Below are 18,740 nucleotides of genomic sequence, written 5' to 3' on the forward strand. Positions count from 1 at the left end.
GGGGATGAATCAGTCCACCATGAGTGAAGTAAAAAAAAGACAAATCATCTATTTTTCTGGCAGTGCTTAACATTCACCTACCAATTAGACGTCAGAGGCGGAAGCACATACTTTGCTGTTGGGATTTCTTTTTTTTTTTTTGACAAACAAAAAGTAGCAAACACGAGATTCGAACTGGGGATTTCCAACTTATAAATCCTCGTTTTGTGGCCACTAGGTCTAGTTAAACACCCGACCCGAAAAAACTTCTTATCAGTAGAAGATATCGTCGTGTCCAAAATTGACGCAAATCGCAAGACAAAGAAGAATATAATTAATTGAATTTAAGCGAGATGAACTTAGTAAACTTCACATAAGTGATGAGGGTCTACTCTATCCTCAGATAGAATCTGAAACTCGAAACTGTAACTAACGGGTTGTGCAAAACATTATGTATATGTAGAAACGATACATAGCAAAACAACCTACAACAAAACTACATAATAAAATGAACTACTTGACCTGCATTCTTGCCTATTTTATTACACTGTCCGTTTTATTTTTTTAAAACATTTCAATTAACAAACAAACGCTGTATCTATGACGCAGTGACACAATCATAGTCTATTCTCGTAACTAACCGCTCATAGTAAACTAGTCCACTCATGCTTGCAAGTAAGGAATGCATTGTCGTGACGATTGCTAAAGTACAAGACATATGCTGTATACTTACTGCGCATTGTGTTGTTTATCCAAGACTTTTATTCTTCTTAAATTCAATAGTATTTTCTTGTTTTTAATTTAGTAATTTTAAAAAATTGAGGCATTATTTTTCTAAGAAAACATCGACAAATCTTTTCCAAACGAATAGAAGTATTACATTTGGATTACTTTTTCAAAATATACATTTTCTAATTGCTTTATCTTGGAATTGGAGGAAAAATGAACTATTATTTACACGCTCTGGGAAATCTCTAGAAACTGTAATTGAAAGAATATAAGTGTTAATATGCAGGATTTGAACATTCCTGTATTCAATTTATAAGAATATATTTCTTTTTATAAATAATATATTTTTAAATCTGTACATGATATTTATATCATCACCAAATCATTGTTACGGAAGATATCCCAATCGTAACCCCAACATCTCTTATATTAATAAAGAGCTTTTTCGTTTTACATTCACTTCCTAAAGGCATTTTGGAAAAGCATCGACAAGGACTAATACGTTATTTTTCCGAATTCGCATCTCTGATGAAAGGTTTTTTAACTCGCCTACCAGCTCGCTACCATCTTCTATTGGACCTAATGCGGGAACCAAGTTTCATTTAAAACAACGATTTAAATAATTATTCTTTAAAAATTATTTTGTAAACTGTTTTTAATCAACTTTTGAGGGAAACTACATAACTATGTAGTTACTTATACTTTTTTAGGTTTATTACTAGGTTAGTATGAAGGGAATAACTGGATTCCAGTGCGGAGATCACGGTTTCAATCCAGGCCCTTAGAAGGAGTTTTTTCCAGCTCAATTTCCGGTGACGGACATTGCTGTCTGTAACGAGGAACACTATCCGGAGGCCGGCAGTGCACTGAAAAAAGCTCCGGGCGCCAATAACCTTAGATGTCGCACCTTAAATAGATTAAGAAAATAATAATAATAATAATAATAATAGGTTAATGAAATACCGTTCCAAGTAAGGCGTACTAATAATCAATTGAAATAATAGCAGCAAAATAATTACTGTTAACTTAAATTTTACTTCCAAAAGTAATTAAGTAATTGAAGAAAATGGAATAAAACTAATTATTGATTATCAGTAACCTTTATAAAAGCACCTAACAAAAAATATTGTAATCTAGTTGCAAGTGAAAACAGTACCTGACCTCATTAGTGTATTTTTTTATCTAAAACATTGGACTAGGCAAGTTTATCAAAAATTTTAATGAGTGTTTAGATTTAAAGTTCTGCAGTAGCACTGTAAAATCTCCATTTCTTATAAACTTTAAGATCCTCTCTCTTCCATTACTAAGGAGCGTTTATTCACTTCAGAGAGGCACTACTCCCTCACAAACTTGTTAATTTCGACTTATAGCCAGAAGGTAGGTAAATAATTAGCCATACATTCAATTCCTATCACTCCTTTATTTCAGATATTTATTATTTTAAAAGGAAAAATTTGAGATGTATCTGAGAAATTAAATTCCCAGTTACATCACAGTTTTGAGTACAGGTTGCCTGGTAACCAGATGGTGTAGTGTACATTACACGCCAAGGCAGCCAAACGGTAGAGGTCCCCAATGCAAAGGTATATTATGGAAAAGGGTACGATTCGTCCTCATATAGTGGCATGTAGAAAAATGGTTATATAAAGGTACTAGGTAATTTATTATTATACAGGGTGATCCATTTAAAACGCACCAATCGCTAATAACTTTTTAGGAAAGCAGAATTCCAAATAAACTATATGTTTTTCTTGGTCTAATTTTAAAATTTTCCATCTCCGATGCTGTATCTTCATTTTTGGCGGAGTTACGGGCAAAAACCTGATCAAGATTTCATAAGGACCACAGATTTTGACAATTATTATGAAAACTACATAAAAACTGTGAAAAATGACGTTGGCCCCGTTTCGATATCCCTAATATTAGTTGAGATATTTAAGATCAAAGTTACAATTTTATCTATTCGTGAACGGTTTTCGATATTAATTTTCCACCAGAAATACACGTTTTGAGAGGTCCTCTGATTGCAAAAAATGTTATTTGTGCCGCAAAGAATAAAGATAATAATAATTGTGGATTTTAGAAAATTTAGTGTAATGTTGTGGGTGAATCAGGATAAATTTGTTTTATCATCAAGTAAAAGCAATAATCACATCATGTTAATGTACCCCTGTATGCAAAACTTCTTGACTCATGATTACGGTAGGAATATCTTGCCTGAGTGTTGGTCTAGTGGTCAAGAGCGTGGCTTTGTAAGTGGGAGATCCCCAAATCTAATCCCGCTTATGACTACACTTTATTAAAAAATGTGTTATGATTTTTTAAGTAATAAGAATGATTGTTGCTTCTGTTCTACGTTTTCGGCCAAAATCTAAAAATCTGTTGTGAGATTTTCTTCAATCAAAATCAAAGTATTTGAAAACATTTCCTAGTAGTCCAGTTGTTACATAAAAAGTACATATCACTTTTATTACGAGTATATATATATATATATATATATATAAAAATATACTAGAAAATTGCTTTATGGAGGGTGAGAGTGGAAAGTGTTTAAACCAGATAAGGATCCTTCGAAGGTGGGACTCAACTAAACATGGAAACTTTCATAAACCTTAGCCAGATTTTATATACATTCCTAAACTCTATTTATTTAAGAGAAAATTTTAAATTAGAATTGCAATAACTGTGGAAAGAGAAAGAACAGTTCACAGACCAAATTGTGCTTTCTAGAAAAGTGGAATTTCAGATATCCTTCAATAACGCTAATGCACCTAAAATATATTCATTAATGAGTTGTTATCTGGTACTAGAAGTGAACGCATGTCTGTTGTCGCTCTGAGTTTACTTACATTTTAAAGTGGTTTGTTGAACGATTTCCGTGTAGTTTTTTGTAAGCGGAGTTAAATTTAGTTTTAGAGAGTGCTTCTGTAAAATTTCATTTGGAAAAGCGTAGTGGAAAGCCCGTAAATTACGAAAATCTATGGCAATAGTTGACTAAAATTTTGTGAATTTGGGACAAAGTTCAAGAGAATAGTTGTGAGAAGAGAAGTGTGTATTGAGAGATGAATTGTAGTGTTGGAGGGGGAACACTTCTTGGACAGTGCATACTTGTAATTTGCACATTATTAATCTGGTAATCGGGCCGTGCGTAATTGATAACTACAGTTTTCTTTTTATGAGATTTAGATGTCATAATATATTGAATATTTAACAAAGAATTCATAAAATTAACCATTACAGCTTTTATTAGGTTCACTAGTTAGACGAACTTAAATTATATGAGTAACGAAGATAATACTTTAAAGAAATATTGTATTTAACTATTTGAATTCGTAACACCGACGGACAGGTAACCCCGACAAGCTAAATCATCTCCTAGCGTAAAGTCACGAATATAAAATACATTATTTTATTATTATTTAATTAATTTATTTTAACTAGTCTATAAAATAAAGCTGGGAATTATATTTATAAAATGGCTGAGGGGTTTAAGGAAATCATGCATAAATAAAATGAAATAAAAGATGATATTGATAAGAAAATACAGAATTTAGATCAGAAAATAAGTAATTTTCAAAAGCATCCAGGCGGTGTTATAAATAAAATGGAAGATTTACAGGTAAATATTAAAACTGTTACAAATGAAGTTAATGTAAATAGAAAAACTATTGAAAGTTTATTGAGACGCAACAAAGAAAAAAATATAATTCTATATAACGTCCCATTATCAGATAATTTTACCTTGAAAGAGTTTGAGAATAAAGTGTTAAAAAATTTTCAAGACAATATAAAGGTTCAATTGGGACTAAATGACATACGTAGACTAAATGACTCGTAGACCAAATTAAGAGACTTGGAAAGCAGACGTCAGGGAATAGACCAATTCTCATAAAATTTTTGTCTCTTCGTAAAAAAGTGGAAAGAACTTCAAGTTGGCAAAGAACCTTAGGGGCACAAACATAATTTTGACTCAGGATTACTCCTATGAAGTACGTCATAAAAGAAAGCAACTTATTCCATACATGCATAAGGCGAGAAATATGTAATGTAAGGCCTTCCTAAAGTTCGACAAGTTGGTGATCAATAATGTATTATACACATTAGATGACTTAGTATTATTAGATCAAGATGAAATTCTGTCTGTAGGAACATCTGCCGCTTTGGCACGTGAGCAAGAATCAGAAAAAGAAAAAGAATTTGTGACAGAAGAAGAGGGAAGAAAACAAAGAAATTTAAGGAGTAGGAAGGTGACAAAAAATGTGAAAGAAAAGTAGGAGCCTATGATGAAGTGGTTACATAGGAGGGATACAAGTGTGATTACTGATTACAAATAGAAGTACTTCGATCAAGAGGAAGGGCAAGGCAGAAACAAGAACTCTTGCTTAGCAGCAATCAGGTGTTGGAGGATCTGGAGTGCAAGACGGTGTTTGTAAAATGGAAAATGTCTTTTATGGTTCCGGCAAAATTATGAAACAATTTAAATCTACATCCAAGGTAAATACCTTTCAAAAATAAATGTTAAAAAAAGTAATAAAGTAGGAAAAGTAAATAACAGTTTAAATATTCTATCCTATAATGTTCATGGATTAATTAATAAAAAACAAGATTTTGATTTTGTAAAATATACAAGGAAATTTGAAATATTCATGTTGTTCGAAACATTTGTAGAAAAAAATGATTGTAACTCTCTAAGTGGATTGTTTATGGAGTATAAATTACATTGGATACCGGCTGTGCGAAATGTACAGTTTGGAAGGGCGAGTGGAGGTTGTCTCTATGGTATAAAATTTCAACAAAATGTTTTCCAGGAGGCCACATTTGAGATAGTATCTGGTTATAGTTTAATCAAAGGAAAATTTAATAATAAGGCAATATATATAGTGTCAGTGTACCTCAACTGTGGCCACTGGAATGAGCATTTCCATAAATTGTATTTTATGTTGGAGCGGAGTTCAGATTTTGAGATTTTGTTGATTGGAGATCTGAATGGTAGGATTGGGCAACATCAAGTACTTCCTAAAGATTTGTTTATTGAAGGTGCCATTAATATTAATAGAAAACGAAAATCTAAAGATGACGTTATAAATTTAAATGGCAAGCAATTATTGAAAATGTTTGATACCTTCAATCTCATTATATTAAATGGCAGAACTGTAGATGATTGTAACGGGGAATATACTTTTGTAAGTAATGTAGGCAGTTCTGTAATTGATGTGTGTGCCGTCTCCCCCCAATTAATTTCATTAATTAAGTCATTTAGAGTTGATGCTCAGATTTTTTCCGACCATATGCCACTTATTGTTTCATTAGATTATAAAACAGTGTCTGATTCATGTGATTTACTTTCTCTCCTTCCTAAGTTAAATTGGTCAATACAAAATTTAAAATCTTATCAAGTTAGAGTTATGAATAAAACTTTGAATTTACAAAATTTAACTTTCTTCACTAGCTTTGATAAATTAAAAAATATGTTACAAATTATAAATGATTCGGCTAGCAAATGCCAGTTTATTCAGTCGTCTAAAGCAACAGAAATGGTTTGATAGTAAATGTAAACATATGAGGAAAAAAGTGTTCTCTTTACTTCATAAGTACAGAAAGACAATCAAACAAGGGGACAAAGAGGCTTATAAGAATTACAATAATATTTACAAAAATATATGTGCTAGTAAACGAAAACAGTTTCATTCAGATATAATTGATCAATTCAAATCGGTAAGAGATACTAAAACTTTTTGGGATTTGGTTAGGAATTTTAAAAAAAGTGTATCTTTGGTTGGTAATACAATAGATAGTAGGGATTGGCTAAAATACTTTAACTCATTATATAACCCCCCACTACTTACTTCTCGTATTGGTACGCTGTACCTTGGCTTGCATTATTAATGAAAATATGGATATGGACTTTACAATGGAAGATTTAAAATATGTGTTACGTAATCTAAAGGTGAATAAAGCTCCCTGAATGGACCGTATCCCTAGCGAGTTTTTTAAAAATGCCTCGGAAATCTTTTTATCTCAACTTCTAGGTGAATATAATAAAATTTATAAACATGGTAAGGCCCCTTATTTTTTTAAAGATACTATAATATATCCTTTATATAAGAAGGGTGATGTGAATTGTACTTCTAATTATAGGGGTATTTCTTTTGGAAATGCTGTTGGTAAAATATATGCAGGACTTCTAAAAAAATGAACAGAATTTGTAACAAATAAGAATAAGTTAAATGAATTTCAAGCGGGATTTCGATCTAACTACAGTACCATTGATAATATTTTTAATATTGTGAGTATAGCTGAAATTACATTAAGTAAAAAAAGAAACAAACTCTACGCTTTTTTGTGTAGATCTATCCTCTGCTTTCGATCGCATTGATAGATGGGCCCTTGTGTACAAGCTACTTCAAATAGGGATTTCTACTAAATTTGTCAATGCCATAAACGACTTGTTAGAAGGTACAAAAAGTTCAGTCTGGTGTAAAGATGGTCTGACAAATTCTTTTGAAATTAACATGGGGGTTAGACAGGGGTGTCCATTAAGCCTTTTGCTATTTTCATTATACCTAAATGGCTTGGAGGAGTTTTTGGATGAGGACGCATCTGGGTTAATAATGTTCAGTTTAAACTCCTTGCTTATGCTGGTGACTTGGTCATGTTCTCGTCCACACCCAAGGGACTCCAAAGAATCATCAACTCTTTGGAAAATTATTGTTCCTTTTAGAATCTAAAAATAAATTTATCGAAGTCAAAGATAATGGTATTTAGTAAAGGTGGTAGGCGTGCCAAATCTGAGAAATGGTGGTTAACCGGTCAACAGATGGATATTGTAAATCAATATAAATATCTTTGTATAATCCTTACACCCTCCCTGATATTGAAGAACCATTTTGAAGAAAGAATAATGAAGGCGAAAGCGGGGTTAAACAGTATTTGGAAAAGCTTTATATTAAATAATGATACACCATACACATGGAAATTGCAAGTGTATAATTCAGTGTCTCGGTCTACAATGTGTTACGGTGCACAGATTTGGGGATAGAGGGACTATGAGGCTGTGAACAAGTTGCACCGGTATTTTCTTAAGAAATTGTTTCGTTTACCTCAATACACCCCCACATATTGAGACTAATTTGCCACCTCCCTTCCTTTACACCCTTCAACTCCATTTCAATTACATCTGTAAATTATCTACTCTTCCTGACAATAGGTACCCAAAAATTCTTGCTTGTGAAATAATAAAAAGAAATCTTTCCTGGTTCAACAGTTTGAAAACATTAATTACAAATTAGGATGCAGCAGCTGATTTAACAAATTTAAATTTAACAACGATTAATAATTGGAAAATACAGTTTAAAAAAATCAAACTTAATTTGTCTGAAAACAAAATGTTAGGCTTTATTAATGATGCTAGGAATTCAAGATCACAAAGAATATATAGTATACTGAATTATAATTTGACGACGAATAGCTACATAAATGATTCTTTCTCTCTCAATGAAATAATGTGGATTATTAAAGCTAGAGGAGATCTATTCTGTCCAAATGCAAACCCCTTCAGAGAAACAATAAATGAATTCTGCCAATTATGTAATATGTTTGTGACTGTGGGTCTGTACCACTTCCTGGCAGAGTATCCCAGATTGGGTGTGGGTCGTCAAAAATATTTCTTAAAGGAAAGCCTTACCAAACAGGAAATGATAAATTTTCTAAATGGTTATAATAAGTGGACACCATTAATTAATTTCTGTAAACATGCTTGTAGGTATCTACTTCAATAATTATCTTTTAAAAATTTTTTTGGAATTTTGGAAATTACCTACATACCTAAATGAAAATATATAACATTGTTTAAGAATTTAGAATTTTAAATAAACTTTTTTGGAACTAGGTAAATAAATAACAAATTAAACTTAAAATAATTTATAAGAATAATTAAAAGTTTTCTTGGCATACGAAAAAAAGAAAGAAATAAATAAAAAAAGAATATTTGTAATAAAAGAGTATTTTCTGTTTAAGTATTTTGATAAGAAGTTCATTTTAGTTAGTTTATGTTGCCTATAATTTATATTTATACTTTGGAATTTAACAACCCCGCTGATAGTCTTTTATTTTATTTTTATTTCGTTACTTTTGCTTTCTTTTGTAATTTTTTGTAATTTGTTAAATAAAAGACTACAATAATAATATATTCATTAATTTCAGAAAAGTTTTTAGAACTGTAAATACTTAAGTTTTATGCCGCATTTTTACTTATTAAGTAATTCATTTAGACAGAAATCAACTCACAGCAATTGCTTTGAATTGCTGCTAAGCGCCAATTGCTAGAATTAAATATTTAAAGAAAACTCTTTTTATAGATGAGCGAAATAAAACTAAGAAGATTCGATACCCTGGACTACTTAATATTTACTACAATGTTGGTGTTATCAGCGTTGACTGGATTGTATTTTGCAAGAGGTGGGCAAAAAACTATTTCCAGTTACTTATTTGGAGATAAAAAATTATCGCTTCTGCCTGTTTCCTTTTCACTCGTAACAACGTAAGTATTTTTTACATAATTCGATAATTCGTTAAACAGTTTTCGAGTTTTTTTATTTATTTATTGATATGTCTGATAACAGGTAGTCTTCGTCCTCTTTATTCTTACCGTCCCATTTTAATCAGCTCTTGACTTCAATTTTATTTATTCAAGAAAACTAATTTTCAACAAGTTTTCCTTAGTTTATCAATATTTTCATTAAGAAAACCTTGGCCTACATTGCGAGCACACATCTCTCATACAAACTAGAAAGTTTAAGCAAAACCTTAAGCGTCACTATTGTTATCTAATGTGATTGCAATCTAATTACTTTTAAGAGTACTCTAAAATTTAAATACCTGATAAATTATTAATAATGTTTCCAGGTTTGTGTCAGGAACCTTTCTTTTAGGAGTTCCAACAGAAATTTATTTAAATGGCATTCAGTTTATCTATTCAACATTTTTGTCGTTTTTTGCCATCATATTTATGGTATATCTCATTATTCCTGTGCTATACAACCTTCAACTTATATCCCTATTTGAAGTAAGTTATTAACCTTTATTTTTTATTCAACTGAATTTACTTTTACAGCAATTCTATCCCAGTTTTCGTAATATTAATAACGATATCAATAACTACAGATATATTATATAAGCAAATTTATTACTTGAATTACAAAGTCTTTTCACTTATAAGGGTGTTATTCGTTCTGAAACGTCTCTAAAACATTTATCAGAAATAGTTATTGGGAATTTAGGCAGAGAGAGCGTATGTCTCACTTCACTAAACCAATTGTGCTTTATTACGAGAGTAATCAAGTTAATTATGTCAAGTTGCCCCTCTTCTTGCATCATTTATTTAATGAGAAGTGCTGCATGCAGAGAAGTACACGTCTAAGCGCAGAAGATGATTTATTGCCTGAATGAGCCGTGAAATGGTTAAACAAAAATTCGTAATTTAGTTTTAGTGATAGCATTGGTTTAGTGTATTATAAATAAAGTTAGGTTAGGGATTTTGTTGGATAAGAGGACTGACCAGAATGAATGTTATTTATTATCTGTTCGAGAAATGAAGAATTTGAACTTCAATTACTTTAGTTTTTAGATAATGATGATGCTTCCAGAAGATATCGAGCATTGGTGGAAGAACATTAAACTTGATAGTCAGAGTCAAATATCTTATTTTAATAGGAAAAGAAACACAAAACTACTTCATTCGAGATGTAAATCATTCTTAGCTCCGCAGCATTTACTTTAATGAAATGCTACTTGATTCCCTCCTCAAATCACACTAAAAACATTGAGGTACTTGAAAAAACATATAGAAATTGTCATGAACATCTTCTAGGTTTGCTAATATTTTGTTTTTAGTTAAGAGACCATTCAGTAGATAAATTTATTCATTTTTATTTCTTTGTTAATAATAAGCATTGAAAAATAAAAACAATTCTTATTCTATACCACTCAGTATAAATTTTTGTAAGGCTGTATTTTGGCTTTTTTAGTATATGGAATTAAGATTCAATCGTGCTGTTCGTCTGATCTTATCCTTCGTCTATATTCTACAAGGGGTATGTCATTCACTTGCATATATTTATGAATTTCTTTTCATTAATTTACTCACGTTTTCAGGCATTTCCTTGGAAAACAAGGAATTAAAAACTGATCTTGTTCAAATAAACACGTAATTGCAAAAATTAACTTAACTTTATATTTAATGATCTGATTTTTATTAAAATTAGTCAGAATATCATTGATACCCTATTATTTATTCTTTTCACCTACATAAATAAAATGTATTGCAGATGATGAATATACCTATAGTTATCTACGGCCCCACATTGGCACTCAATCAAGGTATAGAAATGAAATCAATCTATATAAAATTCAATGTTTTATCGCGTTTATTTTTATGTTTTTAACGTGTTTTGCTGTTTAGTAAATTTAAACAGAGTTGATGATTAAAATTCTGTAACTAATGCTATTTATAGTAATAATAAATAAGCAACCATTCTACACAAAAGTAATGCTTGTTTTGTAGGAGTTTTTACGCCCAAGTAGTGACCATATTGTGGATAGATCTGATTAGAATACTAACTTCACTACCTTATCTCATTAAATACGATCCAGTCACAAAATCCAAGACCGGAATCGTATGTATAAGTCGCCACATTGGCTTATATCCACTATCGAGGTGGGCCCTCTGAACTTAAATCTTAAAATTGTTCCTTAAATATTACTTAAATATAAGTTTTTGCAATATTAAAGAAAAAATTTGCTCAGAGAAGGGATGTAAGACTCTTTCCTGTATCTGGATGTGACGGAAATGGATGAGTTGGTTGGTGTCATCGATACACATCTGCGGTTCTGAACCAGCGGTTGTCCAACATTATGATTGGAGATTGGAACATGAAGGGTTTGGAGTGACAAGAAAGGTTGTTTCTAGACAAAATATTTTGTTGCGGATTGAGATGTAATACTTGTTTGCACTCTGAGTAGGATGCGAAAGGGAGTTGTGGTAGTTTTTCCGACTGGGCACACTTAGGTGTAAATTATAAAATTGCTTATATTATACGAAATAAACTTCTTTTTATTAAATGTAACAAATTGAACTAATTTTTTTATTCCAGCATTTTTAATAAAATTATCTAAACAAAACAAAAAATACATTTTCAGTTACGGGATTAAACATGCAAATAATACCGCCGTTGGTTTGCTTGGTGTGCATTCTTTATACAACAATAGTAAGCATTTATTTTATAGTTACTTAGAGTAGAATTAATGATACAATAGTTTTAAAATCCATAAGATTTTAAAGAGTCCATTATTCAACTAATGACATTCGAAATCTGGAAATAACTTTTATATTAAAAACTTCTAATCATACCTAATAAAGACATCTTTTACTTCTAAATATGTTTTCGATCCACATTTAAAATTAATTTGAACTATGTTACCTATAGTTCATTTATCTATAAAATAATAATTTCATCTAAATTACATATTTACCCAGTGGTTTGCCTCTGGATTTTTTTTTCGAAGATCCCAAGTTAAGAACCAGTAGCCGGCCGTTTGAGTTTCTTTTTTTAAGAGCTTCTTATAGATCACTGTTCGGTGATGGAAAGTGCGGTCTGTGACGATAGAACTTTGTCCAATTGCCGGCAATGCAGAGATAAAGGAGCTCAGGGCGCCAATGAACTTAAATATTGACGCGTTCCAAATTAAAATAATAATAATTTTAAAAAATGACTGTTAAATATTAAAATGAAATTAATATTCCAGGGTGGACTAAAAGCAGTTGTATGGACTGATACATTGCAAGCTATTGTCATACTGGCATCAGTAATATCTGTAATAATACTTGGTTTGCAAAGAGTTGGAGGAGTTTCACAGATGATCCAAATAGGTCTTAAAGGTGATCGTATTGAATGGTTAGAGTAAGTAGTTAATGTCAGACACTTATTAGTGTTGGCCAAAGCTCATTTTTATCATTTATATAATTCACATTACTTTTTTCCAGTATGACTTTAGATCCAAAAATACGGATCACATTCTGGTCATTATTATTTGGAAGCAATTTCTTAACGTTATCGCAATATGGAACAAATCCAGCTGCATTTCAAAGATACCTTTCTATGCCTGATTTGAAGAAAGCTCAGAGGTAATTAATTACCTTTATTATGGCAAAAGTTGTAAACATAAATTGAAAAAGTATTTGTTTAAGACATACTCACTCATCGAAGACCGTTGATTTTATTTAATTGATTAACATAAAAAAATGGTAAATACTTTTTAAATTACCTTCCACTTTTAAATTACCTATCAACAACCAGTTCCTGAAGGAAGCATTGAAGTAGCTAGTGTTCTTTTTCTATCTTTTCCTTCCCTCACATACTTCACCTGTAGCTATTCGTAAGTGTGCCCCAAAGTAGGCGTTCTTTACTTGTTATTTATTTCTTTATTTTTAATAGATGTTATAAATTAAAATAAAAGTTTACGGTATTAAAAAAAGGAGTGTGCTATGTGATATTTCGTTCTTGAATGTTTTTATTGGATCTAGTAATGAAATAAAAGCCAGCTCATCTCTTGATGCACGATAGCTTTGTCTCAAACTATTGTAATCTAAAATTTAATTTCTAAAAAAGGAATAAGATTAGGACCTGATTATTAATAGACTGATTTTTAAAAAAAACCATCTGTGAACCATGAAAGAGGCGGAATGCCTTGGAGGAACGCGGAGAAAACTGCCAAGAGACTATTTCGAAGCCCATTGATGCCCCTCTTCGGGTGTCATAGTGGAAATATTTGTTGTGATAGTTCAGCCTTCATTATTAAAGTTCCATTACCTCAATGGCTAGAATGTCTGGAATAAATTTTGTACAAGCAGCTTAACATTTTCAGTATATTATATACATTCATTTCGAGAGCTTCAGTTATCTCACAAATTCTTTTACATTCACTAAATGATGCACTTTGAATAATGGAAAAATATATCAGATTTATTAGGATCACTAAATTCTACAATATGACTGGTATAATACATTTAACTGACGTAAAACTGTCCTCCCCTGTTCCAAAACATCTTCATTATATTTAAAATAAATAATCTAGAAGTTAAAATAATCTAGATCTTTTTGGAATTTCTTAATTAATTGAGTTATATTTCATTTACAGATCAGTATTTTTTCTTTATTTTGGAATGTCTTTTTCACTTTTTCTAACAGCAATTATTGGCTTAATTTTGTATGCAGCGTACAGAGGTTGCGATCCTGTATCAACTAAGGTATGTTTATTGTAAGCATATGAAAAGCGTTTCCTAAACTTTGGTAAATTCAAATTTTGTTTTTTCTGTTTTTCCAAGTGAAGAAGAATCTTAAATAATATTTTCTTTTTTTTATTTTCCACGGGTGTCATTACCGATATAATACCTCTCTGCCTGCTGGCAATTTATTTTATTATAATTATTATAATTATTATTATTAAGTAAAGTAATCGCCTATTTTTTCAGGCGGGGCTTAACGTCCAACTACCAATTAGGTGGCGTGGACGGAAGTTCATACCTCAACATTCACAATTTTTTCTATGAAATAAAACTAGCCATACGCAAGATTTGAACTGGGGATCTCCCACTTACAAAGCCACGCTCATGACCACCAGTTCAATACCTGCCCTTTTTTTCCTTACGACTGCCATCTTATTACGCATCTTATTATTATTTTATTATTACTTCTCCGTTTAACGCTATTGACCAGTTCATGTCAGGCGCTGTCCTATGTTTCCTGGACGTTTCCCCAGCGGATAATCTGGAAAACATTTACCTCAGCTCAGTCAGACTTAGCTTCAAAGGCGGGGACCTGCTTGTTCATCACCTTATGTAGATAGTCGCATGCTGCCCCTTCCATCACCGGCTCTTGAGGTGGCTTGGCGAACCCAAGGCGCAGGCTCTAGATTTGATTCATTTCCTCATGGTATCAAATAATGAAAGAAGAAGGTGTCTCTACACCATTTAAAGTATAGTAGAAACCAGGGATTGAAACATAGTGGCTTAATTTATATAGATAAATTTTATTTTTACGTTTATTTATTTTAAATTCACGTGAAAGCCCAATTATAATTCTCAATTCGTTAATATTTTTAGGAAATAAAGCGAGCCGATCAGTTATTTCCTTTCTTTGTAATGGAAATATCGGAAAATTTGAAGGGTGTTCCAGGATTGTTTTTGGCAGGCATTGTGGGAGCTGCACTCAGGTAATGTATTAGTTTTTAGTAAAAAAGATAAAAAAGAAAAGAAAACCGCACACTCCATAATTAAATTCCAAAAAAAATCAACCAAATTTACATACACTTTTGGCTTCATTTTCTAAATGATCATTTCATAATTTTTAAAATAGGAAAAAAGAAAAGAAAATTGAAAGATGTCATAATAATAATAACTTTACAGCACGATGTCGACAACAATAAATACTATAACGGGCACAATTTATAAGGATTTTCTAGAACCGTTTGTTTTTCCCAAAACTAACGACGCCAAGGCAAGTCTTATCATGAAAGTTACTGCAGTTGTCATCGGTATCATCTGCACGTCATCAGTCTTCATTGTTGACAAACTTGGATCTATTTTCGAGGTTGCTATATAAAATTGTTATTAATTATAAGGTTAATTAATTGTGTAAAGAAGTTAACTTCAGCCTGGCTAATTGGACTACTTCGGGAAAGTTGAGTCCAGGCAAATATCTGTTGACACACCTTACAAGAATATAACAAGAAATTTAGTTGATCTATAAACGCACAGTAACATTAAATAAATGGAAACAACAAAATTAGACAAAGAAATTAAAAAAATAAAATCGTATAATAATAAAAATAAATACTAAAATAAAATTATTTTTAGGGCTGAAATCTAACGGTAATCATCGTTAGTCGTTTAATTCAAAGTAACGAATAAATTGAATTCGGGGATGCCCTCTTTATCGTTTTATTATGTTATTTTGTTACCTCCAGAGCTTCATCCTATGACAGAAGTGTGGTATGGGACAAATTGCGGATTAAAGGATTAAACAGGTGGGGAACATTTGGTGTGTCATTTGGTATTGTATTTTTACATTTTTTAATAAAGCTGACCTCATCCACTTGATGTTTGCTTCATGGGCTTTGGAGGAGCAGTATTTTCACTTTTCTTCTTTCAGCAGTACAATTTCACTGGAGTGGAGTGTATAATATTGAAGTCGATTATTTTTTAACTTCAAATTATAAGTGTTACACAATTTAATTGTTTAAATTGTAATAAAAGAAAGACGTGTGGACCCAAATCTCATCAGATTTTCTTTCAGTAAGTAATTAATTAATTTCATTAATGAATTAAAGAATGATAATCTGTTTTGTATACCAGGCAACGCTCATTCTGTACAACGCCATTGGAGGAGTAATAACTGGGATTTTCCTCCTTGGACTATTTGTGCCTTTCGCCAATTCCTATGTAAGTTTAATTTTGTTGTTAATGTTTATAATAATATATGTATATAATAAATGTGAATAATATTAAACTATCTGAAGAATATTATTTTGTCCTTACGCATCGTAAAAATTCAGTTCATTTAAATAATGAATTTTTTGTGTTGACTACTTTGAAATGCAATTTAAATTTATTTTATAATATTTTTCTGAAGAGAATTCATCACAGTTTCTCTGGTATCCATAGACTAGGATCATTCAAAAAGAAAATGGTAAATATTCTCTGGTAATTACTTAATGCAGTTGAATTAAAGAATGAACTATACATACAGTATAGTAAATACTAAATACTTGAACTATTCCAAACAATAAAGCAAAATTTTGCTTCCATCATTTCAAACAAAATTTAACGGAATGCATAATAAAAACCGGCATTATGCTTGATTACAAAGCTTTTTTTAAAAAAATTTATCTGAAGATTGCAAATGTAAAGACTGCTTTGTTCTCGTTTACCTCTTCAAAACTATTATTTGAACTGTATATTCCATTTTATGTGAAAATATCTAGAATAATAAGTCGCTGTGTTTGATAGGGTGCACTTACTGGAGCAACTCTCGCCACACTGGTTATGGGATGGATATCAGTGGGTGCGTTTTCAGCAATGTCCCAACGATTAGTAAAATCCTCCACAAAAACGTTATCTACAGAACTTTGTACTAACGCAACCCTTCTTGTGAAAAATGCCAAAAAGTAAGATTTCATCGTTACAAAAATTTATTAATTTATGAATTCTATTATTTCAAAATTGACTTAGAATTTTAAACTTATTTAAAATTTATTTTAGCGTTAAAAGTAATCTTTTATTTCACAGGAGCGCAGTATCAGGTGACGCAGTATTTCCTCTCTATCGAATTTCTATATTCTACTATTCACTGTTGGGCTGCTCAATAGTTATAATAGTAGGCATAATTGTCAGCTTACTTACTAAAAAAAAGTCTAAGAAAGTGGATCCTGCTTTTTTAAGTCCACTAGTAAGAAATTTTGTTGATTTCACCAAAGATAACGAAGCAGAAACTGTTATTCTAAACACTCAAGAGGAATACAAAAACAATTAGATGATGGAAAAATCCTCATATGCTTAGTTTTTTTACAATTAGCCTCGCTGGTTGCGTTGCCGACGCAGTCAACCTTTCTTACTATAAAAATAATAATTCTTTACAATTTAATGAAAATTTTACAGAAATTTAAGTCAGTTTTTAATTAAGGTGCATTCGCTCAAAGATCAAAGTGGCTAGCTCTCCCTGTAGAATCCCAGTCAACATCTATATCTTACACTGATATCTCAACATACACATTGCAAACCTTTTTTCTTACCGCAAACGCACAAATTTAGCGTATCATTATTTAAAATCCCCCTCAAAAACATAAAAATTCTAATATTTTAATTAGATAGCACTCTTTTTAATTCGCCTAGATTTAACATTCATGGCTAAGGTGTCAGTGTGCTAGATAGAAAAAAACAAATTAAATTTCTGTACCCAAATATCCATTAAAATTACATTTATGAGGACCCTGTGGTTCAGTAAATGAACTTGAAAATTTCAGCAGCAACCAGATTTTATCTAATACTGAACATATATTTTTATTATCATGAAAAAGTTAATGTTTATAGTTAATTATGTTTATAATGTTCAGCCTATAATGAGAGTTCGAATTGGGAACATGTAAAAATCGGCTAATAAATTTGATATTCGTTTTCAATTATTTAATTCCTCTGAATCATTCAGCACTTTGAATAAAAGGCAAAATATATCATGTTTTTTAACGACATACTAATATAATACAAAACATATTTTTTCTATTAGATAAATACGATTCATAAATTTCTAAATCATTACATTAATAATAATAATTATTACTATTATTATTAAGAAAGTTATTAACTCAATGATATTGCAGTGGAGATCCCGAGATCGAATTTAGCTGCATGCTCTTAGACATTCCCTTCTTAGATGCCTCTTTCAGCTAATCGACTGTTGGTAATATTGACTGTTACGAGAGAACAGTATCTAGCAGTGTACTAAAAAGAATCAGGGCGCCAATGACCCTCAGTTATTTATACTCTCTTAATTAAATAGTAATAATTGCTTCCTTTCAATTTTATATTTATAATAATTTAATACAATATTTTGAAATTAGCAATATTTTTTATCTAAAGAACATCCGAAATTTTCCTAAAGATTCGAGGGATCTTTCCTAAATATAATAAGCAACAATAATGCAAATTTACATGTAACCATAATTATTAAAAAGTTAAAATAAAAATTATATCTCTTATTTTGATTTCCCTTACTCTTCACTAGCGCAGATTATTCTTTTATTGTGAGTTTTCACTACGAATATTTTTTTTTGAGATCTGAATCCGAATGTAAATTTTGTGCGTATATGTTTGTGCGTCAGTTGAGGGTGTGGTCAGCATAACTGAAAAACGAAAAATCGCAGAAACTACATTATTTTTTAACTTAAAATTTATATTTATGGTTCAGTTGCGGTCATCGGAC

At 31.0% G+C, this 18,740-nt stretch overlaps 1 protein-coding gene across 7 annotated transcripts; it reads left to right on the plus strand.

Moving 5' to 3' along the window:
• The first annotated feature begins 1,841 nt into the window (after positions 1-1,841).
• Positions 1,842-17,940, plus strand: LOC141461613 (sodium-coupled monocarboxylate transporter 2-like). Of its 7 annotated transcripts, XM_074142813.1 has the most exons (15): positions 6,610-6,764; positions 6,847-6,994; positions 9,066-9,247; positions 9,613-9,772; positions 10,734-10,799; positions 11,034-11,085; positions 11,905-11,972; positions 12,511-12,665; positions 12,749-12,889; positions 13,903-14,011; positions 14,867-14,976; positions 15,170-15,353; positions 16,118-16,204; positions 16,772-16,929; positions 17,051-17,940. In XM_074142813.1, the coding sequence occupies exons 3-15, from the start codon at positions 9,066-9,068 to the stop codon at positions 17,292-17,294; spliced, it is 1,716 nt and encodes a 571-aa protein (XP_073998914.1). In that variant the 5' UTR covers positions 6,610-6,764; positions 6,847-6,994; the 3' UTR covers positions 17,295-17,940. The 7 variants fall into 7 exon arrangements, with proteins under 7 accessions (XP_073998896.1, XP_073998878.1, XP_073998887.1 ...); XM_074142795.1 differs by lacking the exons at positions 6,610-6,764; positions 6,847-6,994 and adding an exon at positions 1,842-2,085; XM_074142777.1 differs by lacking the exons at positions 6,610-6,764; positions 6,847-6,994 and adding an exon at positions 3,529-5,202.
• Positions 17,941-18,740: the final 800 nt, after the last annotated feature.

This window comes from Rhodnius prolixus, unplaced genomic scaffold, assembly GCF_049639745.1.
Source record: "Rhodnius prolixus isolate KJV_2025 unplaced genomic scaffold, Rpr scaffold_1, whole genome shotgun sequence".
Taxonomy (NCBI): domain Eukaryota; kingdom Metazoa; phylum Arthropoda; class Insecta; order Hemiptera; family Reduviidae; genus Rhodnius; species Rhodnius prolixus.